This window comes from Vipera berus (assembly GCF_964194415.1).
Source record: "Vipera berus genome assembly, chromosome: 2".
Lineage (NCBI taxonomy): Eukaryota > Metazoa > Chordata > Lepidosauria > Squamata > Viperidae > Vipera > Vipera berus.
The window spans coordinates 206,270,336-206,298,142 of NC_138203.1; the positions used below are offsets into that span (position 1 = coordinate 206,270,336).

Genomic DNA, 27,807 nt, shown 5'->3' on the forward strand with positions numbered 1-27,807 from the left:
AGTGGTTAATTTGTCTGCATTCTGTTTTAAATGTCCTACTGAGAATATTTTAAGTCACTATTGTTAAAGAGTGGAAATTTAAAAGGCATGAATAATACATATTGAGGTAGTACTTCCCAATTGGTTTCATAGTGAGCGTCTTGCTTTTAGAAACCTGAGCCTTCATGAAATGTGTTAATCTTTCTGAAGTGTTCAAAGTACACAATTTCATATCACTGTTTATGACCTTGTTTTAGCATAACATGCACAATTTCAATATGAAAATTGACTACCATATAAAATACTTTGATACATAGGACAGATTTGATTTAAACAGCACATATTTCTAACATACGAACCATTAATTATAGAAGAAATGGAATGATTAAAGGTGAGTCGTCTTTCTTATGTTTCATACTTTGTAGCTAGTTATAAATCTGCTTCCTGGAGTATTTATGACTTCGAATTATGCTGGGATGGCTTGGCGCAAGTTTGTATGCCAAAAATATTCTATTTGGGATATTTTTATGAAATAAAATAGTCTTCATTGCAGAAATGTTATTAAATGTCCTAAGAATGTGATCTTAAACCTTTCAAAAGTTGTTTGTATATTAAATGTGTAAGATACTTTTACTTAAGGTAACATACCAATCTGCTGGCAATAAATTGCTTCATTTGATCCAATAAATTGATGGATTTATTCTTTTTCCAACTTTAGGTTTAAATACACAAATGTTCACTAAATATCATATTGTAACAAAAATCACAAATAATATGCTTAAACTATAAACAGCACTAAAATTTACCAGCAATTTAAAAAGCCTAAATTATAGAAAAACTAGACGTTACATAAATATTCAAAAGTTGACACTTTCACTAGTATGTATTTGAAAATCTGGTCAGCATCTACAGATAACTTGGAACATTTCCAAATGTACTTTTGCTTCTCCCCCCCCCCCACCCCCGCCAAAAATACAGAATAGTTTGCATTCTGACCTGATCAAATTCCTTGCTGGTAGCTCGTTTTTGAGGGTGTTGGGATGGTTTTTAAGCCATCTGAGCGGAACTGCACCATCAAGCAAGAGGGGGGAAAAACCGTTTTTAGTATTTTGGTGCTTTCCGATTAGAGATGAAAACCTTTTTGTTTTTCTCCAATTAGCATTGTTTATGTTATCCCGTTCTAAGACTATTCTCAACGCCTAGGATTGTTGAAAATTGGGGGCACTTAATTTATTATTGTCGGGGAAAAGCATTACTATATTACATAAACTGATTAGTACCCGTAATAATTTTTGGAGTGATTGCGTTTTAAGAAGACACAGAGGCTATTCTTTTACACTATGCTACCCGTTAGTCTGGCAAAGAAAACTTAAATCAGTGCATACTGAATACATGGAAGAATCCACTTAAAATGGCAGTTTCCTTAATTTACAGGAAAGGCTGGTGAGAATTCAAACGCTTGGTTCGGCCTTTATTGCTCATTTGCATATTTTCAGTGTAAAACGAGAGTACCCAACCACCGTTCAGTATTTACTTTTATGTATTGCTACACTTATTGCCCAATACGTATGCGAGGGGCAGGCCTATAAGTTTCAGCCATCCCAGCACAAGCTGCATACGGGGACATTTTTGTGTCAATCATAAAGCTCCGCCCCTTTACTTTTCCGGAAAGGTCGTAGGGAAGTGGGGGGAGGAGAGAAACGGAAAGGGAAATCTCCTCCCCCAGCTTTTCCCTGCCTTTTTCTTTTCCGTTCTCATCTCCGATTGGCTCTTTGAACAGTCCGTTAACGCCTACCGCCAGTGAGTGTACGTGACGTCGTGACGTCCGCCACTACCTAGGAAAGTCGAACCGCTCTGGACTGGGCAGGCTCCCAAGAGGGGGAGAAAAGGGGTAAAACAATTTCAAGATGGCGGCGGCTGAGGCGCGGATAACAATGGGAAACGGGAGGTGTGGGCGGCTCTGTGCCTGAGCTAAATCGGGGCAGGAGATCGAAATCACCCGGCCTGTATCGGGAAGGCGGGCTCGGTCGGGTCGGGCCGCATTTAGGCGCCCCCGCCTGGAAAAGGTAGTGGTCACGGCAGAAGAGGGAGAATTGGGCTCTGAAGTGCCCGGTGTCCCTCGCCGCCAACTATGGCGGAGTGAAGAGCCGGCTGCTCCGGTGCTCTGGTTTTCGCCGGCGGCTCATGGTTCTGCCCCCTTGCCCCATGGCGGAGTTCGTGGTGTCTCAGCACAGCGCGGTGATGGAGCGGCTCCGCCGGCGCATCGAGCTTTGCCGGCGACATCACAGCGCCTGTGAGTCCCGCTACCAGGCCGTGTCCCCGGAGCGCCTGGAGCTGGAGCGCCAGCAGACCTTCGCCCTTCACCAGCGCTGCTTGCAGGCTAAGGCCAAGCGAGCGGGGAAGCACCGCCAGCCGCCCCTTCCTCCCCCCACCGCGCCACCTCCAACAGCTCCTTCCCATCCGCCTTCCTCGGCTCCGGCCCCCGGGGCCTCCGCGTCTACCTCCACTTCTTCCGACAGGCCTGGAGTCAATGGCCTGGACGGTGACACCGCGGGCGGTGAACAGCAACAGCACGGCCGTAGCAGCGCCCTCATTGCGGTAAGATCCAGCTGTCGGGGTCTGGGTCAGGGCAGGGATTTGTTTTAGCTCCCAGACGCCCCACCTCCCTTAAAATCCAATGTGTATTTGTAGTCTGAAGTTAGGCGGATTCTTGCTTGTCAGTAATATTTAGCATACTTTGGAAAAGTTGTGAAACTTTTGAAATTGAAAGCGTGTACACTTCTGTGTGTATGGTTTGCTCTTCGCCTCTGTAGCGAACAATAATTTAATCACTGTTTGTGCTTCTTTTACTTACGCATATTATCTCTTCACTTTGCTGCCGCAAAGAATTTAAAATGGCCTTTGAGGTTTTGTTTTTTTAAGAACTTGAAGAAAAATAAAACACATGGGTATTGTGGGATATCTTTTTATGGAATCGTGTAAACAGCAAATAATGCATAATAGCTTTTATTTCCTTTACTTAGATTCAAATCTTTCCTCAAGAATCCCAAAGTGATTCACCCGGGAGTTATTTTGGTTAATTTTACCACAATATGAGCAGTAGGTTTGTCTAAAAGTGTATCTGCTTGATAGTTGCTCATTGACAAAATGATTTGAACCTCTTCTGTTGTTTGTTGTTTTTTTTTGCACTAGAAAAGCTATAAAGTAGGGTATATATTACTAACATCTTGAGAATATAAACAGAAAACAAATGAAATGTCTGCAGGATTTTCTGGGAAATTTAGTTTCCTTCTTACAGTGTTCTAAACAAATAATATTTTTATAATAATTTGCAGGAGTAAATGTTAAGGCTGCTTATGCCTGTTCTTTAAACTAGAATTTAAAGATGTATTTCAATTCTTCTGCATCAGCATATATTAAGTTTTTTCTGGTTTGCTAGAGGAGCAGTGCTATTTAATCCAGAACAATTAGGGAGGATTGGTTATCTACAGCTACTTTATTTGTAGTTTGTTATCTCAGACAATATACTTGTTTATATTCCATTGTCATCTTGAGCTATTTACCTTTGAGTTAGATATACTAGAAATTGAGCAAATTCCGCAGTGTTTTTCTTAAATTATACAAAAATTATAAGATTGTCTTTTTAGATACTTAGGTATTGTAGCTAAAATTGTTAATTAATGTGGCAGTGCTTTAGGATCCAAGCCATCAGCATGTTTTCCAGATGAATATTTAAAGTTTAATATCCATAAGTACTGGAGATAGAATATCCAGACATTTTATTGATCAGTGTCTTCTCTAAATTTAATCAAATTTATTTTGGAATTGGAGGACTTGTGTAACGTCTGTACTTTATTAACAGCGCAACTCAGCATAACTCAGAATACGTTGAAAAAGTGGAAAGCTGTTAATTTGTTAAAAATGGATAACAAGTTAAGTCCTATAGTCTTCCTGTCAGAAGTGAAGAAAATATGCAGGGAAAGTGGAAATGAGCTGCTGGAATGGCTGTTTGTGCGCTTAAAGCATGTAAAGTTATCTTTATGTTAAAGTAGGGTACAAGAAGGAGGAAAAGTTTCCTCTGTCATTTTAAATTGTGATATTTTCATACGTTAAAATCAGAAGTTGTCTGATCTATTACTCATTTCTTTGTATAAGGTGCCTGGAGAGAGATCGGTCACAGTTCAAATGATTGGTCACATTAAATTTATTTGACAGTAAAGTTTTTTATGGAGCTTCTGTGATCTTTTACTGGCTTGAAAGTTGTTCAGGTTTTTTTCAATGATAGCTGAATTGTTTATATTTTATAGTTGCTTAAGAGGAAAACAAAACAAAATGTAGTAATACGTTTTATAAAGTTAATGTAAGATAATCAGTGTTAAATAGACTAGTCATATCTTCAGAAGAAAACAACTCTGTCTGGATTCCTTTAACCGAGATTCATGCATTGAGCAGTTTGTTAAATTCAGTGGCCTCTTCCAACCTATAATTCTATAATCCACACTGGAAGAAGCAGGCCTATCTAGTTCAGCTATTCTGTGTCACACAATGGCTTACTAATTCTATTCAGGATTTTTTCGTGTGTGTGTGTGTGTGTGTGTGTGTGTGTGTGTGTGTGTACACATGCACACATACATATATATGAATTTTAAATATTCCTGTCATTGGTCAGGATTTCCAGACTTGTCTGATATAAATACTCAACTTGAATAACCCACACAAGAATATACAGTATTACAGCCTCTTGAATCTTGAGAGGTTGAATTTTTCAGTTAGTGATATCTTTGTACATGATACTTGTTTTTAATGTAGCATTCAACAGTTTGAAAGTGCTATATCCTTTAATATTAAAGTTTAGGCTATGAGTAATATTACGTATCAGTGTTATTTCATTCATTTGCTATTGTGGTTAAGGTGCTGGCCTAGAAACCAGGAGACTGAGCTTTAAGCTTTCCTTAAGCATGAAAGCCAGCTGGGTGACTAAGCCAATCATTCTCTCTCAGCTCCATCTACCTCACAAGATTGTTGTTGTGGAGAAAATAAGGGCAGGAGTATTAAATATGTTTGCTGCCTTGAGTTGACCAAGCTATATATATTTTTAAAAATGGGATAAAAATGTAATAATAATAAATGTTTTATTATTAAAGTATTATTGAAAAATGGTGTCCATAATTAGTAAATCTGACTTAAATTTAAAAGAAATTGGCCTCAAATAATAATATAAAGAAAATATCCGAATTCTCTTCCTGTTAACTTTTCAGAATACTTAATACAGAAGATAAATTCAATATTTTATTATGTGCAATACATATAGTCTCTTACATGCAAAAGAGTTATATTCTGAGAGGTTCTTCATAAGTACATTTTCTTTTCACGTCAGTAAGCATAAAAATTGCATAGTTCAGTTCAGTACTGGGTGGCAGTTCAGTAGGCTTAGGAGGCAGGTCATGAGAAGGCAGGGGAGGGTTGCTTTTTGGCACACAGCATACTTAAGCTATGTGCCAGAAACTGGCCCTTTCCCACCTTCTCCCACTTCCACCCAGGGCTCACTGGACCCATCAGGTTTGGCTTCAGTGCTGCCATGCATGGAATGAGAACTGTGCTGCAACTGCCTGGAACTCCAACCTAGAGGGTCTGGGAGTCAGGAGAGGACAGGAAAGAATTGGTTTCTTGCACACTGCATATGTATGCTGTGTGATGGAAGCTAGCTAGCCCTTTCCTGCCTTCTCCAATCTCTGAATGTGGACAGATTAGTTTGAATTGGCAAAAGTTCACAATTCAGAAATTCATTACTAATGTCTGTAGTCAGATTTCTGATAATTTTATATTAGAAAAGAATAAAATACAGCTGGAATGGACCTTGGGAGATCTTCTAGTGATCTAGTCCATTCCTCTGCTCATAAGAGACCTTCTACCATTTCACACAAATGGTTGTCCAATCGCTTCTTAAAAACCTCCAGTGATGGAGAGCACCCACGACTTCTAGAGACAACTTGTGTTCCTCTGGTTAATTGGAGAAGGGTCCTATAGGCAGGCATCCTCTCCCCCTTTACTAAGCTGCCTTATCTTGACCGGCAGCAGCTCCCACAGACACCTACCCACCCACCCTCCCTCAGCATGCAATGATGCAATACAATCTGATGGGGCAAGTTTGAAGGTTTATTGACATGTCACTGTAAGCCACCTCTGCCCAATAGGGGGCATAGTTTAATAAAAAAAACATGCTGTGCATGATGGTTTACCTGCTCCCCTCCAGCAGCAATTCCCAGTAGCTGACCCCAGGCGACACTTGACGCTGCCCTAATTCAGGGTCCGCTTCAGGGAAGCCAGGAATTCCCAGAAGGATTCAGGCCAGCTCAGCCCTGGCAGGCAAGGGCACCATGACCCAGCTCCGAGGTCCTCTTCGCACCACTGCCAGAGACCCCAGCAAAATGGGGCAGGTTGAGGAGCCTTTTCGTTGCCTTCCCGGCAGAGTTTCAGGGATGGACTCTGCCATCAGAGCTCCTGCTTGCCCATCCAACCCTGGGCTGCAACTGTCTGCAGGGGGACCCAGTGCCACCCCCCTGGGCCGTTCCACCTCGTGGGGGGAAGGGGGAAGAGAAACTACAAAGCAGGCCAGAGAGAGAGAGAGGCACAGAGCAAAGCAAGCTATGTTGGTAGATAATCTAATGACAAATAAAATGCCACCCCAATTGAAATGTCAAACTAAACAAACTTCTCTTGAATCCAGAGTTGTCTTTTTATTGTCTAGAGAACATTATTCACAGCTGGAACTTTATTCCAATCACTAATAGATCATCTCCTCATTTAGCAATTGCAATGCATACCTTAAATCAGAAGCAAAATATAAAATAAGCAAACACGTGAGAGAGAGAGAGAGAGACAGACAGACAGACAGAGATGATCACTGGTTGTTGCCATCTCATTCATATAAAGTTCACTTGTGCAGTAGTGCCAGTGTTACTCTCATTTCAGTGTACTTTGTCAGGTGCACAAAATGGTCATTGTGTGAATTGACTAGAAAATACTTTTTATTATTATTACTTACAAATATTATTATGTCATATTTGTGAATAGTCGCTGAATGAGGCAGCGGCTAAACAAAGAATCATTCCAGATGATTCTTGAATTTTCCAGAGAAGATATTAGACAAGCACTCTTTCCCCACAATAAGTGGATTCTGTTTGTGGGAATTTAAAATCCAAAGTGTTCACTTTTTTTTTTTTAGAAAAGCTAGTACATTTTTGGCATGCTAACAATTATTGAAAATTCTGCATAAAGAACAATGAAAATGTTACTTTGCATTTAACATTTCAAAAATGAACTCTTGATATCCAACTTTTACCGTTTCTTAGTATAGGAACCATTGTTAGATTGCATTGTTAGGAAGAAAAATCTATTAACTTGCTTTATGTTAGAAATATCAGGAAAAGAGCACTGATGTACTATGTGACTAAGTAGGCAGGCTTGGTCACTCAACAGCGAGACACTGGTGAAGCAGGCACAGCAGCACCTGCATATTTTGCGTCACATGAGAAAAGCACATCTTCCTTCCCCTGTCCTGACCACTTTCTATAGAGGGATGATTAGGAGCATCCTGTCATACTGCATCACAGTCTGGTTTGGAAGCATCACTGCTTCAGACAGGAAGGTGTTGCAGAGAGTGGTGAGGATGGCTGAAAAGATTATTGGCAGTTCCCTCCCTTCCATCCAGGACATAGCACAGAAGCGTTGCTTGAGCAGGGTCTGCAAGAGTGTCTGGTACACTACACATCCTCTTCATGACCTGTTTTCCTTATTATCCTCTGGGAAGAGGCTCCCTGGTATCCAAAGCAGCACATCCAGATTCAGTCACAGCTTTGTTCCATACAGTATTAACCTTGTGAACTCTAAAGCTTCCTCCTTCCATTATGTATTCAAGATGGCCAGTGATTAATATTTATATGTTACTTATATGTAAGGATGTAGGCCTATACATGTTGTATATAGTATGTTTTAAATGTGTCTTATGTATGTGTACACTGAGAGCAAGCGACTAAATTTCATTTTTAATGTGTGACATTGTGCCCACAGGAAAAAAATGTCAATAAAGGTTATCTATCTATCTATCTATCTATCTATCTATCTATCTATCTATCTATCTATCTATCTATCTGCATTAAGATAAATTAAAATCTTTTTACTTCTCTCTCTCTTTTTACTTCCCATAGTGTAAGTAGTTGTGTTCAGATGGCATCAAGCATACCTGGGAGCCAGGTACAGGTAGTCCTCAACTTACAACTGTAATTGAGCTGAGAGTTATGGTTGTAAGTTGTGCCAGTCATTAAGTGAGTCACCATGTGACTGCACCCAATTTTATGAGCTTTTTTGGAGCGATCATTAGGGAAACACTGCAGTTGTTAAGGGAACATGATGGTCATTAAGCGAGTCCATTTTTGTTAGTGGGCATTTTTTTCTGGAAACCAGAAGTAAACACAGGTTTCTGACAAAAAACATAAATTGTGGTCAGTGATCCTGCAACACCGCAATCAGCTTTAAATGCAGACAAGTTGCCAAGCATCCAAATTCAGTCATGTGACAGCAGAGGGGAGGGCCACAATTGGAACTTCAAACCCAGGTCATAAATAGTTCTGGGGAGTCCTGTCTTAACTTTGGTTGCTAAGCAACTGGTTGTAAGTTAAGGACTACCTATATTGCAAAAATAATGGTAACATCCCAGTAGCCCAGGCATGTCAAACTGCCAGCCCGCAGGCCGTATGCATCACAATGAAACATCGTGCGACGTCATGTGACGTCGTGAATTTGACATGCCTGCAGTAGCCAGATGTCTTCATTGGAAGATATTGTAATTAATTGGATCTTGAGACATGGCTACATTAATAACAATTATATCACTTACAAGCCATGTTATATCTGGGGCTTCCAATTCAACATAGTATGCCTAGAATAGGGGTGTCAAACTGCCGGCCCGCGAGCCTGACACGTCATCCAGAAGCCATGCCCACCCCATTGCCGGCAATGGCAAAATAGTCCTAATACGTCTCGCAACGTCACGTGGTGTTGTGAGTTTGACATGTCTGGCCTAGAATGTGTGCATACTGTAGAGATAAAATGATTTTTTTCTTTTTTTGACTGCCTGAAATATAGTTCCCTTAATACAGCATACCTGTGTGTATGTGTGTATCTGAAAAGTTACTTTTATTGATTTATTTATATCCAACCTTTATTGTTGTTGTTAGTTGCGAAGTCGTGTCCGACCCATTGCGACCCTATGGACAACGTTCCTCCAGGCCTTCCTGTCCTCTACCATCTTCTGGAGTCCAACCTTTATTATTTTTATAAATAACTTAAGGTGGTGAACATAACTAATACTGCTTTCTCCTCCTACTTTCCTCACAACAACCCCATGAGGTAGGCTGAGCTGAGAGAGAATGACTGGCCCAAGCTGACTTTCATGCCTTAGACAAGACTAGAACTTATGGTCTTCTAGCTGGTGCCTTAACCACTAAACCAAACATTCTCCCGGCAATAATGGAAGTCATAACTTTTTTCATTTTATTTTAACTGAGTATTTTTTGCACAGGGAACAAATAGTTAAAATATTTTGTAGTATTTTTAGTCTTCTAATATTAATGCTTGAATCTGTCATGTAGTTCATGTGCTATGTTTCCAGAATACATAATACATTATAATACTGTATTTCCAGATACATAATTTCTTTAATGTTGAATGTTGTTGGGAAGTAAGATTTATTTATTTTATTTATTTATTTAATAATATTTATATACCGCCCTTCTCCCGAAGGACTCAGGGCGGTGAACAGGGCAAGAATAAAAAATACAAAGTTACAAAAATTAAAAAAGGAATTAAATATATGCCCACTAAAAACAATCAGTACTATGTTAAAACCCCAATAAAACCACAATAAAAAACCCCACCAATCCCCCATCAGGCCAGGCCGGCTTGTTAGAATAGGAATGTTTTTAGGTCGCGGCGAAAGGAGCGAAGATCGGGCGCCATCCGGAGCTCAACCGGTAACTGATTCCATAGCTCCGGGGCGCCCACAGAGAAGGACCTCCCCCTGGGGGCCACCAATCTACATTCTCTGACCGGTGGCACCCTGAGGAGGCCCTCTCTGTGGGAGCGCACTGGACGGAGGGAAGTTGATGCCGGCAGCAGGTGTTCCCTAAGGTACTCCGGACCCCTGCCATGTAGGGCTTTAAACACCATTACCATATGAATGATGGAAATATAACAAGTGATACAATTTGATTGCTTTTTAAAATATGTTCTGTATTTCTCTTACTCTATTCAGTGTCCTTGAGAGAAGGTTTTCCAATCGGTACATATGTGTATATGCCCACTCTATGTAATTTCACTACTTTTTCATTCAATTTGTAGTTATTTATGAGCTAAGCCTAAAATAGAATAAATGTTTTTGTAGGTTGACAAATAGTATTGATTTCTTTTTGAGAGTTCCCTTTGCTTTGAGATTTTGTTCTACAACAGGTTTTTCTTGTCTTGACGCTACTTTGGTGGGGCGGTAACTGACTCATTTACTAAGCTTTTGTAGACTTGTTTCAAGAGAGGTATCATAACTAGGTTGTGTCAAGTTGTGTAGTTTACCAAATACGAATATTAATGTAAGCACACAAATTACAAATGTAATATGCTTACCCAAATAGATAATCAAATTTCACAGTATTCTTAGGGTGGAAAAAATAGGATTAAAGTCCTGCTTCATTTCTTTTTAAGTTTGTAGTGTAGTTGTTTTGCAATGCTGAACACAGATAGAATTTGCAACAAAATGTTTCGTTATAGAATCTTTTTATTGAAGGAGCCACCCTTTCTGGATAATGTAAAGCAGGCATGTCAAACTGCTGGCCCATGGGCCAGATGTGTCACACTGAAACTGCACCCACCCCTTGCCAGCAATGGGAAAAAAGTTGCGATACGTCGAGTGACGTCACGTGACATCCCAGTTTGACATGCCTGATGTATATCGTTCAGTCCCCCTTAGTTTCTCCTTTTCTCTGGGTTTTTCTGGGTTCTGTAGCTTCTGAGCACACCTCTTTTGTTTGTTGTGTTCCTTTCTTTTCTCCTTTCCTTTTTGTTTGTGTGTGTGTGCTTTTGAAAACCGTGCCAGCTGTTAGCTTCCTCTTTTCATAGATTGTGCTGTTTGCTAATCATATATATTCTTGTGCTGTTGTTATTCTATAATGAACGTTTATTTGATTGTGCAATTATTGCATGTGAGTTTCTAAATCCAGCTTGAACATCTGCATTTCTCCTTCTCATAGATAGTGTATTTAGCTCAGAATTGAATTGTGGAGTCCTTGGTGCTTTCTGATCCTGATTGTCTAGTAATGAAACATCTGGAAGTAAATAGCTAAATGTCCACATTTCCTTTCTGTGTAGATCTATAGTAATCCATATTGGATGGTCTTAAATATAGCTTTGCTATTGTGTGAAAATAAGCATAGAATACAGTAGTTTTGCACACACTATTAAATCTCTTAGATATCAGTATGTAAATTGACCTCTTTCACAATTTGCGACTGTAATTTTGCAGTTCTCTTGGCATAGCTTATTTAAGTAGTCTACTGATTTTTCTTCTGTTGCTTGTCAGAGTTTTGAAGATATTCCAGTAATTCCTGTACTCTTCCAATTAGTAATGATCAGAGCACTGATCTAACTTCATTACTTGGATGTTGATATCTTTATTATATAGAACGTTACTATACTTTCTCCATTTTTGTTTGATCTTGTTTGAATCTGCTCACTGGATAACACATTTTTTCAAAAGTTTTGCTTCTTGAAAAACTTATGATGATCATGATAGATCCCTTCAATGTCAGGACCCACCTCAATCCACATCTTAGGAAATAAGAACTCTTGGATGCAAGTTTAGTCCAAAAGGAAAATGTTTACTAGGATGGAATCGATTGTGGCAATACAAGACGGAATCTAACAAAGTTACATTTCAATCCTATATAAAGCATTCCCATTTCAGCCCCCTCCCCTCATCCATTTGGTCAGGCTCTCATCATTTGCTTAGGTGTCAGGCCCTTCCATGGGAAAGGGAACTCTCCTTGGTTTTATGGTTATTGCTTTCCTTTTTAGTTGTAAATGAAGATGCAATCCAGATCTGTCTCTCCCCCTCCCTCCCCCAGTTCAAATGTTCCCTGTTGTTTGAAGATCGCCTTAAGTAACCATCCTCTCCCCCCCCCCTTCGGAGAGATGGCAGAATCCCCAGAATAAGCACATTGTTCTACCTATACATTTATGAAATGTGATATAAATGGATTCTGACATTCAAGTTGAGTACAAATATAATTTCAGAATGAGTATATCACTAGGAATCTTCAGAAATATGAAATTAATTTTAATGATTATATTGTATTTAATCACATAATGCTTCCAATCCATGAGTTAATAGGGCTAAAAGTGTTTTGCTGCTGATTTTCATTTGTATTCAGTATCCGATGTATCTTGCTGCAGGGTCCAACAGTACTCAGCCAACACTGATGGATTTCAGTTCCCCTCATACCGTTTTTCCATTATGGTAATGTCCTGGTGAAACCTTTCACCATATTCATCACTGACTGTATTAAATTTTTCAGGAAATAAATCCAAGTGTGAATGCAGGAAATGAATCTTCAATGACACGTTGCACTTTATGGGCTTGTAGGCTATAATAAGTTTGTCAACCAACTGTAGTTTTATGCTCTGTAGTTGCCAAGAAAATTCTCAACAACATCCTTGAATGCTTTCCAGGTGATTTTCTGTGGCCCCAATAACAGATCTTCGAACTGCTCGTCATTGACAATGTATCTGATCTGTGGATTAACAAATATGCATTCTTTAACCTTGGCATCAATTATTCTTGGCAACATCTGTCTCAAATAATAAAAACCTTCACTTTCCTGGTTCATTGCTTTCCCAAAATTTTTCATCAGTCCAAATTTTATGTGAAGCAGAGGCAAAAAATATCTTTGTTGGGTCAACAAGTTGTTCATGTGCCACATTTTTCTGTTCTGGAACCATTTTTTTTCCAGATTTACCATTTCTTTTTAATGTGACTCTCTTGCCCGGCTGTTCTGTTTGCATATGTAACAATAGTACTTGGTATATCCAAGCTGCATTCCAGGTAGAAGAGCCACTGCCTTTAGATCTTTACAGATATTCCCGTTGTTCTTGGTATACTGGATTTGCTTCAACGACAGTTCATGCTTCGTATGTTTCATGTGTACAGCATAGCCAACAAATACTGTAGGGTATACATTTCATTGTGTAAAAACAGAAGATTTCTATAAAACAGTATGTGATAGGTTAAATTATGAGTTATTTTTGTGATTAGCAGCCAAAATCTATAAGATATACCTAAAATGTTCACAACACAAAATCTTTATTGCCAGTGTAATTAATGCCCCATTACCAACCTTTACATACTTTGCAGTACCCTAGCACGGCAAATTAATTAATGCAATTTTCCTCATTTTTTAAAAAATGAGTTAGGCAAGAAATAAATATAACATATTTAGTAATTGTGTGTGTGTGTGTGTGTGTAGTAAAGATAGGACCTTATAAAAAAATTCATTTCAAATAAAAGAAAAACTCTTAAATTCAAAACACATTTTAATGAATAGGAGGTGGAGCTTACATGTGTTTTGGAATAGGTATTGGCAAATTCTGTTATTTTTAGTAATAGTTTTTACAAAGAAGACAAATCTCTCAGACAAGCAGTGCTATCAGCCTTCAAAGTAGGCCAGGTCAGAAATTGGGACAACTACAGGAATATTATTTTATAGAGTTTAACAGAATCTTGAAAAATGGTCAAGGCTTTTTCTGCCCCCTCTTATATTGAATAGAATCAAGGCTGGGTTAGTTTGGGTTTCTTTTTCATCCCCTCTTCCTTACTAGGACTAAGTTGACATTTACTTAACATTCTTACATTCTTTCTTCAAGATTATTATCTCTGTACTCTTTTAACATCAATTAGCCCATCAGAATCTGTCTCATCTCCCATACATGAAGAAGATACCTACAAGTTACTGTGTAAACCAACCATTGACTCACTTCCCAGGCTCTCACTTGGCAACTCTTCAAGGTCATCAGACAGGTCTTGCCAGCACAGTCAGATGAATCTGGAAAGCCCTCCCTTCTTTTCCTGTTGCACAGTAACCTGTACCAGAGAGTCTATTATGTTGGAGAGCACAGAGTTCTCTTCATTCTGGGATTCTCTGTCTATTGATAATAGGGGCAGATCACAGGAACAAAGTTTGTGCAGGAATTTTATATGGAACTGATGTGTCAGTGTGGGGCATGAACATCTGTTGTGCACTCTCACAACCTCTCAGATTCAGGTAGCCTTGAATTAGATATTCTAAATGACTCCTTGAATGTAGAATCCTGAATACATTCTGCATCATAATCTTCTCCCCAAGTATCAGTATAAAATGGGAGAGGAACAGTTTCAGAACTCAAGCATCGGGGGAGTTCAGGTTCAGCTTTTTAGATGAGCAGGCATAAAGGTACAAATTTAGTGGAAAACTACACCAAATCCTCAACCACTATCTTGGCACTTTTGCATGACCCACACCTGACCCCATCACAAGACCTTCACCTGACGTGACCCACACCTGACCCCATCACTAGACCCTCACCTGATGTGACTTTCCCAGCATAAGACCTACTGCCCACATGAAGCCCTTATTAGCAGAAGAACACTGACATTCCCGAAATTCTGCTGAAGATGTTACCTAGCCTGGTAACAAAACATTTGGAAACCAACCCACAAGCTTGGAGAACTAATCTCCACTCTCATTATTTCACGTTCTCTGGCATACAGTTGAAACCGCAATATATATTCTGCTGTAATCTTGTTTCAGTTTGCAAATTATCAATTTTTTGCCTGATTGTCGAATGCATTTCAAAATTTGCAAGACATTTTGGTAATTATCGTTAATGGATCATTGCCCTCGATGCAGGGCATAGCCCACTTGACTACCACTCCTTTCAGTGACCTTGAAAGTTATCTGGAATGATTTGTAGGAAATCTTGCTGGCTGACTCACCATAAACAATTCGCGTGGAGGAGTGAAGCTTAGAAATTGATCCTAGGCTCCTTCAAACCTCTCTGGCAAACTTCCATGAAATTGAAGGGGTATTAGTTGGACTGCAGTCTGTTGAATTGCTCTTGAATGAGACAGCCGCCCTTGTCCAATTGTTCTGTTAGTTTTGCATAGCATTGTGCAGATTTGCCATTTGTATTCGCAGTGTGCCTCCCCAAGGATCTGCTACTATCTGCATGATCAAAAAGTTCGGTGCCTCTCTGATTGGAGAGCTGCGAAACTTTGAACCTTTCAAGGTATGCCATGTCAAGAATCATAAACCCTCTCACTTCACTTCAGTTTTAATTCACTGCAGAGTGGTTAGGACAGATGGTCAGGAGCTTGCATAAAAATTCCAAGAATTCCCTCCAGGCATGATACCTCAGGTGAATGAAAAGCAAGTTTTATTTTCTTTTTAGGCTTCATGTATGCTTCTAGAAAAGTGCTATTTTATGTCAATATATTTTTGCATTAACTCCCGCCCTCAAAAATAAATTTGAGGGAACGTGGTATAAAGACACTATTTTGCAACCTCCCACAAATCATTGCCTTCTGATCTTCACTATTTATTTTTTTATGAGTGTTTTATTGATTTTCTATTATTACAAATTATAAATGCTTAGTAAACGTGGTATCTGGGTACATTTGTTACTCAATGTTGCATCTTAACTTTGGTATAAATCTATTCAATGCTACACAGTCCAGTGGTTTTTATTATCCCCTCTTCTTCCCCTGATGTTTTCATTTTTCAACATTAAACAAATACAATTTTTACTACTATTAATACATACAAAATTAGATATACACATCCTCTTCATATTTATCTAGTGTTATACAAATAACAATAGTATAAATCTATAACCTCTTTTCTAACCACTTTATATTTAAATTGTATTTACAAATAAAGTCTCCATGTTAAATCAATGTCCTGTCAAGCTCTTACTTAAGTTTAATTTCCCATCAGTATTCAAAATATCTTTGTCAGTTATGATTTTGTCAGTTAGTTACATTTGTGTAGCCGAAGGTTTCATTTATACAAGCCATTCTAGTGTTTTATAAGATCAAAAGAGAGAGCGCTATTCTAATTATAAATCATATCTTTCTTATTCTAAAAATCTATATGTGTTTATTCTTTTGTCCATATTCAAGCAAATATTGGCTCATATAATACCCCATCTGGTATGTCAGATCTTCTGTTTTTTGAGTCTAACTCTAGCTTGCTTTCTTTGCCAGTTAGCTTTCCAGGCCAAAGTAATTAAATTGCCAACAAATTCTTCCTTTGTTTTTGTAAATACTGCTTGGGATGGGAAAAACAATTTAAGTAGGGTATTTTTGAGGGGGAATTCTGCCTAGTTGTACTCATTAAACAACTCCCAGTTTTCTTCTCCCTTAATTTCTCTTCATTTTTTTGTCTTCCAATTTCTGACATTTCCCCTAACAGCTTTATACTCTGTTTTTTAAAATTGTCTTTCTTATCCTCCGGTATGTTTTGAAAACCTAAAGAATAAGGTGCCTTTCCCATTTCCGTTGTTGTAGCTAAGTCTTGCAAGTTTTTATTTGTCTGTGCCAAATTATGTTTCCCTTCTTTTATATCTTGTGTCTTAAGATCAGTTTCCTTTGGTTCATCTTCTGTTTTCTGTCTTGTTTGTTCATTCTTTATAATCATTTTCTAGTTGTGAGTTTAAGTTAGAGATTTACTCATTTATATTATCAAAATTGTTTTTAATCTCATGATTTCTTCTTTCATCTTCTTTATGTTAAATAATTGTCTCCTGAATTAATTGTAACATAGAATGTATTTCCTTCTGAAAAATGTTTACTTCTTCTTGAGGCATCACTCCTTCAAATCCCTGGTAAACCTGGTTGGGGGCTTCAGATGGGAGTATTAAGTATGTTTTCCTACCATTTTTGGCTAGATATAAAGGATCTGTTTTATTTGCTCCCTCTAGATATTCTATCAGAACTGTTGTGATCCCCGCATACTAATCTTGTCTTATAGCACCAATCTTAGTGTCCATAAAACAAAGTCTCATCTGGTTCTGGTCTTTATATACAGCCTTTATAATCCAATAAGTTCCAGGATTTAAGTCCACCACTGAAAGCAATATTTTGTAGTAGTCCTTCTGCTCAGGTGATCCAAAATAGTCAGCTGAAATTTACAATCCAAAATGTTCAACCACTCTAAGAACAATCCAAAAATCTCCCCCAGACAAACGTGGCCAGGAGTCAGATTTTTCTTTCTCTCCAAATAGTTCTTAAGAATAAAAGTCAGAGCTCAGTATATGTTTATAATCCAAGAAGGTCAACAGATTTCAAAACAATTACTGTATATACTTGAGTATAAGCCGAATTTTTCAGCCCACTTTTTGGGCTGAAAAATTCCACTTCGGCTTATACTCCAGTCAACAAAAAAACTTAACGAGGACTTGTGCGCGGCCGAGGCTTTGGTGCTTCCGGGATCGCGCGCACCTCTCCCAAGCCACCGCCGTCCGAGACCTGCCGAAGTTTGGGGAGGTTTGGGGAGGTGCGCGCGCACCTCCCCAAACCTCCCCAAACTTGGGCAGGTCTCTGGACGGCGGCGGCTTGGGAGAGGTGCGCGCGATCCTGGAAGCACCGAAGCCTCGGCCGCGCGCAAGTCCTCGGTAAGCTCCGGGCGGTCACTTGCTTCGCGTCTCCTGAGGGAAGGGGGGGCGACTGGAGCGGGCGTGTTTCCTCGCCTGCTGGGCGCCGCGATTTGCCCGGGGAACGCGCGGGCCCCGAATGGCAGCGTGGAGCGAGGAAGCGGACAGCCAGGGCTTCCCCGAGAGCCGCGGCCACACAGGGTATTCCTGTGTATTCAGGCTTGCAAAATGGCGGATCGAGCCTCTGCTGGCGGCAGAGGCTTGCAGAGCGCGGATCCAGCCTCCGCCGGCGGCGGAGACTTGCAGAACGGCGGATCGGCTTATACTCGAGTCAACAACTTTTCCCAGTTTTGGGGGGTGAAATTGGGGGTCTCGGCTTATACTCGAGTCGGCTTATACTCAAGTATATACGGTAGGTTCTTACACTGTAGTAAGTATGCCAAAATATATTTCTCTATTGCCAGTTGTTCTCTGTTGAGTTAAAAGTCATAAAGAAAGTAGATTGTTATCTGTTTCTAGGCTTCTTGACAGGTTTGTATCAGTCATTGCATACTCTAGTCCACCACTAGATGTCATTCAATATCCATTTTCCGATTCTTAAAATAGAAGGTTGATATTTCACCTGAGTATTTTTTCAAAGAGAAAATGTTAACAATTTTCTCAGTTCTCAAATTTGTCAAAACTATAGCTTTACATTACTCCCACTTCAGTGTTAAATGTTTCTATCCCCCATAAAAAAAATAAAACACCACTTCTGTTCCTCTGGAAGGGTGGGGCTGCAATCCCCTTCCTTCTCACGTTCGGAGGTTTTTAGCTTCTTGGGAGCCCTTCCCAGGAAATCCAGTTGTAAAATAGTAAAGAAAGGATCAATATTCTCACCCAGTTCCATACACGCTGTTTATGATCTGTGCAGCCAGTTTTTCCCCTGCCGGTTTGGAATGCATTCCTCGGATGAAACGGATCGACCGCTGTCTCTCCGTGATCAACGAGGCACCCCTCCTTCATCGCCTCTCCAGGGCAATTTTAGGCCCTTTAAGGCCCCCTGCAGGGCAAAATCGGGCATGGAAAGCAGATCCCTGCATTCCTGCATCCATGTCGCTACGACGTCAAACCAGAAGTCTCTGGTCTTCACTATTTGTCAAAATTATTTTGAATTGTCCTATTATTACTACAATTAGATTTTTTTTCTGCCATCTACAAATTTGGTAAGCATTGTTTCTAATCTTTCACAATATTAATAAAATATTAATAAAGATGTTTCATGAATATAGAAACAGACTGAATCTTGTGACTGTTCATTCAGTATTAATAGAAGAGAATATTTGCAGCTCAGGGTTGAATTGTGGGATCTTTGGTTATCTCTGAGTTTGGTTGTTTTCTTGCAGACATGTCATTACCAAACTAGGTGATACCATGTTTCCCCAAAAGTAAGACGTACCCTGAAAATAACCCTAGTTTTGGGGCAAGGTGCAGGCCTAAAAATCAAGCTGCGGGGTGGAACTGCCCCATGCGCCCCGCACCCGCTTAACTGTTCCAGCCAGGCCTCCATGAATTGACATCTGCCTTGCCTCGCCGGCCCATTTCTTCAGTAGTGTCCCCAATCCATAGCTTGGTTCTTGGCTGCAGAGGCCTTTTTGGAAGGCTTCTGATGGCGAAATGCAGGCCGGGGGGGCGTCAATCCGAAGGTCCATTCTCAGTTGCAGTGGCATTTCCTTCGCCACAGAAGAAGTGGGCCGGCTGGAGGGGCTGTTGATGTCACCACTGCGAGGTGAGACCATGGACTTTGGATTTTCAAGGAATACAGTATGAGGGGAAAGCAAAAACAAGAGAGCCATTATTCTGTCTTTATTACACAAAAGAAGATACAGGTGCCTCCTATGGTCACTGGTGACAAACTAGTTAGAATGAATTGCAGAAGTGATATGCTCCATGATTTTCCTTAGTCAGTAGCTTCTTTTGCTAAAGAATCCTCCTCATCACCATTCTGTTTAAATCCAGTTCTTGAAGTTCAGGAAATACATCAGTAACTGTCTTGAAAATGTTGACATTTAACATTGCACAATCATTTCTTCCAATTTTTGTCCCTGTGCTTTAATTTTCTCAACTACATCTTTCATATTGGTTAATAGCAAGAGCAGCTGATTTGTGTTTTGTGCACATGTGTGGTTCATTCTCTGAAGGAAAAAGTTGTCAAAAAGACAAGTGAGGAATTTCCTAGAAGCTCTGTGCTTGGCAAGGTTGTCTCCCAAAAGATGACTGAGTAACTTTTGGCATTATCACTTATTGAAGAACTGCATTTTCATATTCAAATATCCTATTATTTTTTTCCTTTGACCGAGCAGATAACAGTACAGGCTATTTAACAAACATTCAAAATTATGTCTGAACTCCCCACAAGTTACTTATGACAGCTGCAGCAGGCCTGCAATTGTTTCCCATTATGACCCTCCACAGGGTCACTGCAGCACCCTCCTGCCTCTCTCCTCCCATCCCAAAGCACCAGAAGCTTGCAGTATTTGGGCCTTCTCCCCAAATGCCCATCATACCTCGCACTTACCTTCGGAAGCATTCCAAATCTCATGTTATGGAAAGAGGGCAAGTCATGTGTCCCCAGGATGTATGGTGGTGACCGTAACACAGCCACCATTTTGTGGGCAAGACAAAAAGGCAGCCGCACAAAGAATAAAGTTATCCTAGCACTCGCGCAGATGGAACTTTGCTTGCTTGCGTGGCCCGGTTGTTGGCATGCCACGGACCTGTGCCAGTCCATAGACCAGGGATTGGGGAGCCCTGCTCTACAATATTACTGATTCCATTCATTTGAATTTGTTACTGTGCAGATATGCATTTCTTTAACATGCATTGCAAATTCTGCCTTTAAACTTTCTCTTTGAGCAAATCATATGCTTGAATTGCAGTATTCCAGTCATGGAAATTACTTTCCTATAACCAGGCCACTGTTATATTTTTAAAGTTATACTTGTAGAATTTTAATAAACTTAATATTTATTAACAGTTCAGATTCATTCTTTTTTATTTCATATGCTGTATATAAACAATGTGTCATAAACCTTGTCCAATAATGTTCTTCCTGATTTTTTATTGAATAGTTTAATAGGTGTTAAGCAGCTATTTCGCTTCCTGACATAGTATACAAGTATTTACTTGAGGTTATTATTTCATGGTTTTTATCTTCACTGAGCCTCAAGATCTAGCTTTCCATTCTGATTTAGTCTCAGTATGATTTGGCTGGATTATTACCAGTTCTTTTAAAGCACAACCCATGTTGTAATAACACCAGTCATGCAGATAACTTGGAAATGGTCCCAGAAACTTTAGAAGAACGTTTGGTGAAAAAAAGTGTATATTTCTGCCCACTTTGGTACATGGAAATCAGAGTTGGGTACATCAAGTAAAACATAAAAGTGAGTTGAATCTATGGGGGTAGATCATCTCAGAAGTACGTATGGTGAAACAGATAAGATCAAGAATGAATGGGTGATGAAGAAATGTGGATTGAATACAAAAATGAGTGATATATAAAAAACAGAACAACAGAGTTGGAATGGACTTCTAGTCCAATCCCCTCCTCAGGCAGAAGGCCTATACCAGGCTGGCTCAGGAATTCTGGGAGTTGAAGTCCATGAGTCATAAAACAGCCAAGGTTGCCTACCCCTGACCTATATCATTCTGGACAAACCTCTTCATAATTCCTCACTGGATAAGGAGAGGACTTGAGATTACCCACAAGTGCTGCAGACAATTGCTCCTCATGAAGAGACTGCAGAACAAAAATCTGCAGTAAATTTAATGCTCTGGTTGATGAGGGAGCAATCATCTTGCTCAAATGGGGGTCAGTACTTTCAAAAGGACAATAGGTTCACATATCTCTTTTCTAATCATTTTTGAAAATTGCTTTGAATCAATATGTTTTATAGCAGTAGATGAGCTTGATGAGTTTTATAGCACAGGTTGAGTTTCCTCCAGTCCTTAGGGGAAAAAATGTTTTTTTTTAAGTTTAAGGACTTAAACATAAATTTGGAATAAACAGCAAAAGAGTTGGGTCCAGATAAATTTGAAATAAGATTTTGTAAATAATTATAAGAATATTTCCTGTAGGAAAATGTTTTTCTTTTGAATTCTTAAAAAATGGCATAAGATTTTAAAAACTGGACACTAGAGGGAACTAAAGATTACAATTAAAAAAAGAACACTTAAATTCAACTTATAAATACAGAATGAAGCAATATAGTTTAACATTTGACATATTTTTGAATAATGGACCTAGAAGTTAATTTTAAAGAGTGTTTGCCTCTGTAGATAAGACTGTGTTTAAAAAACATCATGGAAGAAAAACAAGTTTTACCTAACAACATTGAAACCTACTTGAAAGTGGATTTTAAAATGATAGGCCACAACAATAACATGAAAAATATGCTACATACAGGACATACAAAAGAAACTGGCTGATGACTTCATAGTTAAAGGTAAAGGTTCCCCCCGCACATGCGTGCTAGTCGTTTCCGACTCTAGGGGCCGGTGCTCATCTCCATTTCAAAGCCGAAGAGCCAGCGCTTGTCCGAGGACGTCTCCGTGGTCATGTGGCTGGCATGACTGGACGCCAAAGGTGCACAGAACGCTGTTACCTTCCCACCGTGGTGGTCCCTATTTTTCTACTTGCATTTTTACGTGCTTTCGAACTGCTAGGTTGGCAGAAGCTGGGACGAGTAACAGGCACTCACTCTGTTACACGGCACTTGGGATTCGACCTGCCAAACTGCCGACCTTCTGATCGACAAACTCAGCGTCCTAACCCACTGAGCCACCGCGTCCCTTTCATAGTTAAAAGGGGTATGCAAATAAACCAAGAGATGGCTTGAATAAATTTCGCTATATTGGATTTACAAAAGAGGCTTGTTTAAGGCTCTGAAAAATGTTATGATGAGGGGGGAAAGGAAATCAAGTTCTAGGACATTATTTGAGTGGATTAAAGATCGAGACTGTTAGATGTAAAAGGAAAGAATATAAAGATGGCTTCTTTGATTAAAATATATATGATGTTATCTCTGGTAACCCTTAATGGACTTCTGCTGACAACAGGACCGAAATGACTTTTACTATAGTAGTTTTCATGTTTCGTTAATTGCCCATGCTAGATTTAGGAACATCTCAAATGAACATCTATAAAATTTATATCTGGTATGAAAGGAGAGGGTAGAATTCTACTAAAAAGAAGATAGAGGTTTTGAAGCATCAGGTACATTAAGGCTTGACTTATGAGACAGATGCTGTTTGTGCCGAGATGTTTGTTATTTCTAGAAAAGCAACTCCGCTGCTAACTGTAAATATAAAGAAATAAAAATAAATATGTTTTTAAAGAATTCTGAAGAGAGAAAGTTCACTTTTTATTATTTAATGTTTTTTTTTAATTTTTAAAAACTTATTTTGATTTTCTTTTAGAAGCTGGGCTTTGAAGGGAAATTTTCTTTATTTTTTAATTATGAAAGCATAATTTCTACATTTGATTTGATTGTTTGAAGTTTGCCTCTTAGTTTGGATTATCCCCAGAAAGTAGATGTTTACAAGCTGAATTTGTATTGCATGCAGTTTGCTTTCTCAATAGAGAACTCCATGTTAGCTCTGTCATATGTGAACTATGCTTATAGTACACACTCTTCTGTCCTTAAAGCCTGAGTAAGAATCTTAGAATTAATAAAATCTAAGACCATGTTGTGAGTGTAATTGTTCAATTGTTCATCACAAAAGTGTTTTGTGGAAGAATCATGTGCAATCATGTTGCCTCATTTAGCATAAAGTCTTTAAAAGTACAAAATATTTGCTTATTTGTTTTTAAACTACTGGTATTTATCAATATTAATTTTTCCCTTTTATATGATGTTTTCAGTCATCTCCCATTCCACATCTGATCAGTTCAAAGCCATTTCAGCATTACAATAATTTGCTTGACCTCAGATTTTTCATTGAGTACCTAGGCTACAGGGAAATTTAGTAGTAGCCCTGGAGATAAAGACTAGTGAAAGAGTTGGTCAATATTGCCAAAATAATATTTTGTTTTGAAAAATAGATTTTTACATAGTGCAAATATATTTCATTTCTCTTACTGCAGAATGTGCATAGTTTTTAATCATGTAAGTTAAACAACTGCTTGAAAGAAGTGTTAATCCATTGTATTTCTGTGAAGGTTGCTAACCTTAAAAACTAGGTTATTCACACTTTGAAGCAATAAACTAACTTAACTTTATTTTTCTTTCAACAGCTTCATGAAACTGTAAAAAGGAAACTTGATAATTCTGTTTCACCTCAAAATGGCGACCAGCCAAATGGCTTTGGGGACATATTTCCTGTGCCTAAGAAATTGTGTCATGATGATGGTCTTGGTGGGTTGAGTGGCTCCTCCAATGGAATACCTCCTGTATCCCCTCTACATCAGCCTGATAGCAAACCTTCCAGTGGAGAAAATTTACAGCTTAATGGAAAACATTCCATAAGCCTAGATGGAATGAGCAAAAAGGATCTGCCACATTCTAGCCTTCAGTTGAATGGAAGCAGTGATGCTGATGACTCATTTGCTATGATTATTAACAAAGAACTCAAACAAGAACCAGATGATCTTCCTTGTATGATTACGGGACCAGGAAGTTCTATATCGCAAAACAATTTGATGTCTGATCTTAACCTTAATGACCAAGAGTGGGAGGAGCTAATGAATGAACTAAACAGGTCAATGCCTGATGAGGATATGAAAGACCTATTTACTGAAGACTTTGAGGAAAAGAAGGATGCTGATCCTTCAAATTCAACTGCACAAACTTCTTTACCACAAGATATCATTATAAAGACTGAATTTTCCCCGGCAAACTTTGAACATGAACAGATAGGGTCTCCGCAAGTCAGATCTACCTCTGCTGGCACAACATTTATTGGTACATCTTCTGTCCCTGTTACTGCTGCTTCTCCAGCAGTTAGTAATTCTCAAACAATGTTTCAGCCTTCAAATCAGTCCATGTCTGAAAATCCCAACCAGTCAATAATGCAACCAGTGAGCCAGGCCCAAAACATTCAGAGGCCTCTATCTAATTCATTGTTATCTGGACAAACTACAGGGAGTGCCAAAGAGATGTCATCTGCTAAACAGCTACAGCAAATAGCTGCTAAGCAAAAGAGAGATCAATTGTTGCAGAACCAACAGCAGGTCCACCCATCCAATCAAATTTCTAGCTGGCAGCAGTCTGGACCTTCTCACAGTCCCTTGGCTGTCTCATACTCTATGGAAAATCCAACTAGCCCTTCTGTTTATCAGCAAGACTTCAGTAACCAAAAGCTCCTGATACCCAATATGCCAAACAAGAGTTCTCCTAGGACAGGAGGTAACTATCACGGTGGAAATATGTTAAGCCATCAGCCAAGCAACATAAATCAGAATTCTGCATCTAATCAAAACTCTGTGCTAGATTATGGGAATACAAAACCTCTTTCGCATTACAAAGAATGTGGGCAAGGAATCGCAGTGCCTGGACAAAACAAGTCTTCTATGTTAGCATACCTTCAGCAACATCAGCAGCCTACACTGCCTCATATGAGTGATGAGCAGAGTGGCATATTTGTAATGAAGAAATCTGGAAATATTGCTTATAGGCCTTTAGTACCACACAGTCAGGTAAGTGTTTCTAGCAGCTGGTTGGGTATAGTAAATAAGATAGGCTGAATAAGCTGAATAAACAGACTAATTAGTTTCGTAGTATGTATTGTAGATAGTCTTATAAGATCCTAAGAGGATAATGGAATTACTAAAATCAAACTTTCGCTTAAAATGCAGCATGATACACACCTTGTCCTTAAAAAAAATTGATCTTTTCATGGGAAAAAAATGTGTAAAATGTTTTCTCTACCGGTAGGTGTTTTTTTCCCCTTCTTTCTGACTTGTTCTTTCAGGATTCATATACAATTCAAAATCTGTTAACCAGGATGTAATATATATTAACAAAATTCTTTTTTTCTGACAGCTTGACTCTGACAGGAACTTTTTTCCAATGAAGATTATTAGTTTTGTAGAAAACAAATTGAATTTTGGCATTTCATTATACTTTTTATTAATTGTGAAAAAAAACTCCATTTACCGGTATATGCTTTTTATTAGTTGTGAAAAACCTTCATAGTTATGACCATGAATCCTACATGTGGATACTCAAGACCAAAGGAAATTAAGGGCAGGAAAACTATTTCTGTTTCAATTACTGTGGAATTTCATTAGATACCTACCTCTTGTCTACCTGCAAGAATGAAATGCTTGTGGTAAGCAAGGAAATGTTGAACAACATATCTGTGTTTACCATCTCTACTGAATGACACACTAACATAATACATGTTGTTACTGTTATGCATTCATTGCAAGTATACTTCTCGCATAAGCTCAATTTCCTGTTCTCCTATTGCCTCTCTGATAAGATAACAAAGTAGAGAATTGTTTCATAATATTTTACTAAATCTGATTAACAAAAGAAGAAATACACAAACACAGAGACATACTTGATTGCATTGAAAGTTAAATAGAGAAAGAAAAAGCCTGAAACATTCTGTGATGAAACAGCTCCAAAGAGTTTGCTTCAAATATCTCAAAATTCCTCTTTCTTATTCTTTGACAACAAAAGACCAAATCAAATATTGACTGACAATATATGTTAATTATTTATTTAAATAAATAAATATTTATTTATTTATTTATTTATTTATTTATTTATTTATTTATTTATTTATTTATTTATAATAGTCCATTACGGCACATAAAGTACATTTTTCCAGATGTTGTACTTACACCATTATCAGGGAATGTTGAATGTGATCAAAATAAGGTTAAAGCTAATAATTTGGACTGTACTTTTTCTGTCTTACTAAAATAATGTTACATGAAAGTGTCAGTCTACAAATCCATGATGGGCAAATGGTTTTACAGACAAGTCAAGTCTGTGACCTGACTTGTAATTCCCCTGGCTTACTCCTTTTCTATATTTTTCATAAAGTTGCACAATAGCATAATAGGCATGTAGGTATTTAATTTCTTATTGTGAGTAACCAACTATAGATATTCCCTTAAAAATCAATACAACTAGATTTCTCCTGATAAGTATCTATATCCTATCCCAAATTTAGGATTGCCTTGACTTAATTACACAATTTTCAAATTCAGTATCAATATTCATTGGTGACTTTTATGCTATGCTTTGATGGAAATTAATGTCATAGTTTTTTCTCCCTGTTATAATTTTCTCCTCCTTAGGGTGGACCTCATGGAAATCTAAAGATAATGGAGTTTAGTTTTTACTCTCAATGAAATTTGATTTCTGGTTATTTAATGGATTATGCCGGATGTTTTAAGAGCAACCTTTGATTTAGTACTATGTAGCAAATTCTGGAAGGAAATAATCAGAACGGCAATTTAAAACTATCCTGACCTCAAAGCGTGCCAAAATTTGATGTATTCTTGCCTTGAGTCTTATTTATATATTAATATCAGAGTTGGGATATTCCTTGAGCCAGAATTCTGTTCACCATCTCTTGCCCATTGTCCAACCGCTGTTCTCCTATATGTCATTTTATCCCCAACGTTGATTTAGCAGTTGTTTTTAATCCCATAATGGATCATCTCATGGATTAAAGCAGCAACCCCCAACCTTTTAGGCACCAGGGACCGATTCCACGGACAAGAGGGGGCATAGTTTCATGTGCTGCTTGCATCCCATGGATGTGGCTTCTCTTGTTTGCACAGACCAGTTTCTGGCACAGTGCTTCCCAGTATCGGTCCATGGGCCAGGGTTGGGGACCCCTGGATTAAAGGGTCAACAATATAACTGTAGCTCAATGTTTTCCATATCTTACTATGTGCTGTATGCTTCTGTACATTGTAACTGTCCCTCAACAAACAAGAATCCTAACACTTGCAAAATTTCAACGGGATCACATTATAACTTTCACTTGAGCCAGTGGAGGAACTGAATTCTGGAATTCCTTGTTCTAGCCAGAAACAGAAATCAAATTGGCCGTTGCTAAATTTGAAAGTGAAATCCATCTTTCTCAACATGT

General features: G+C 38.7%; 1 protein-coding gene across 1 annotated transcript in view; it reads left to right on the plus strand.

Moving 5' to 3' along the window:
- Positions 1-1,871: 1,871 nt before the first annotated feature.
- Positions 1,872-27,807, plus strand: part of MAML1 (mastermind like transcriptional coactivator 1) — a 41,593-nt gene continuing 15,657 nt past the window's right edge. Inside the window, exons 1-2 of the mRNA XM_081321907.1 lie at positions 1,872-2,577; positions 23,987-25,387. Coding sequence (XP_081178033.1) covers positions 2,164-2,577; positions 23,987-25,387 — 1,815 coding nt within the window. The 5' untranslated portion in view covers positions 1,872-2,163. The remainder of the gene's footprint in view (positions 2,578-23,986; positions 25,388-27,807) is intronic.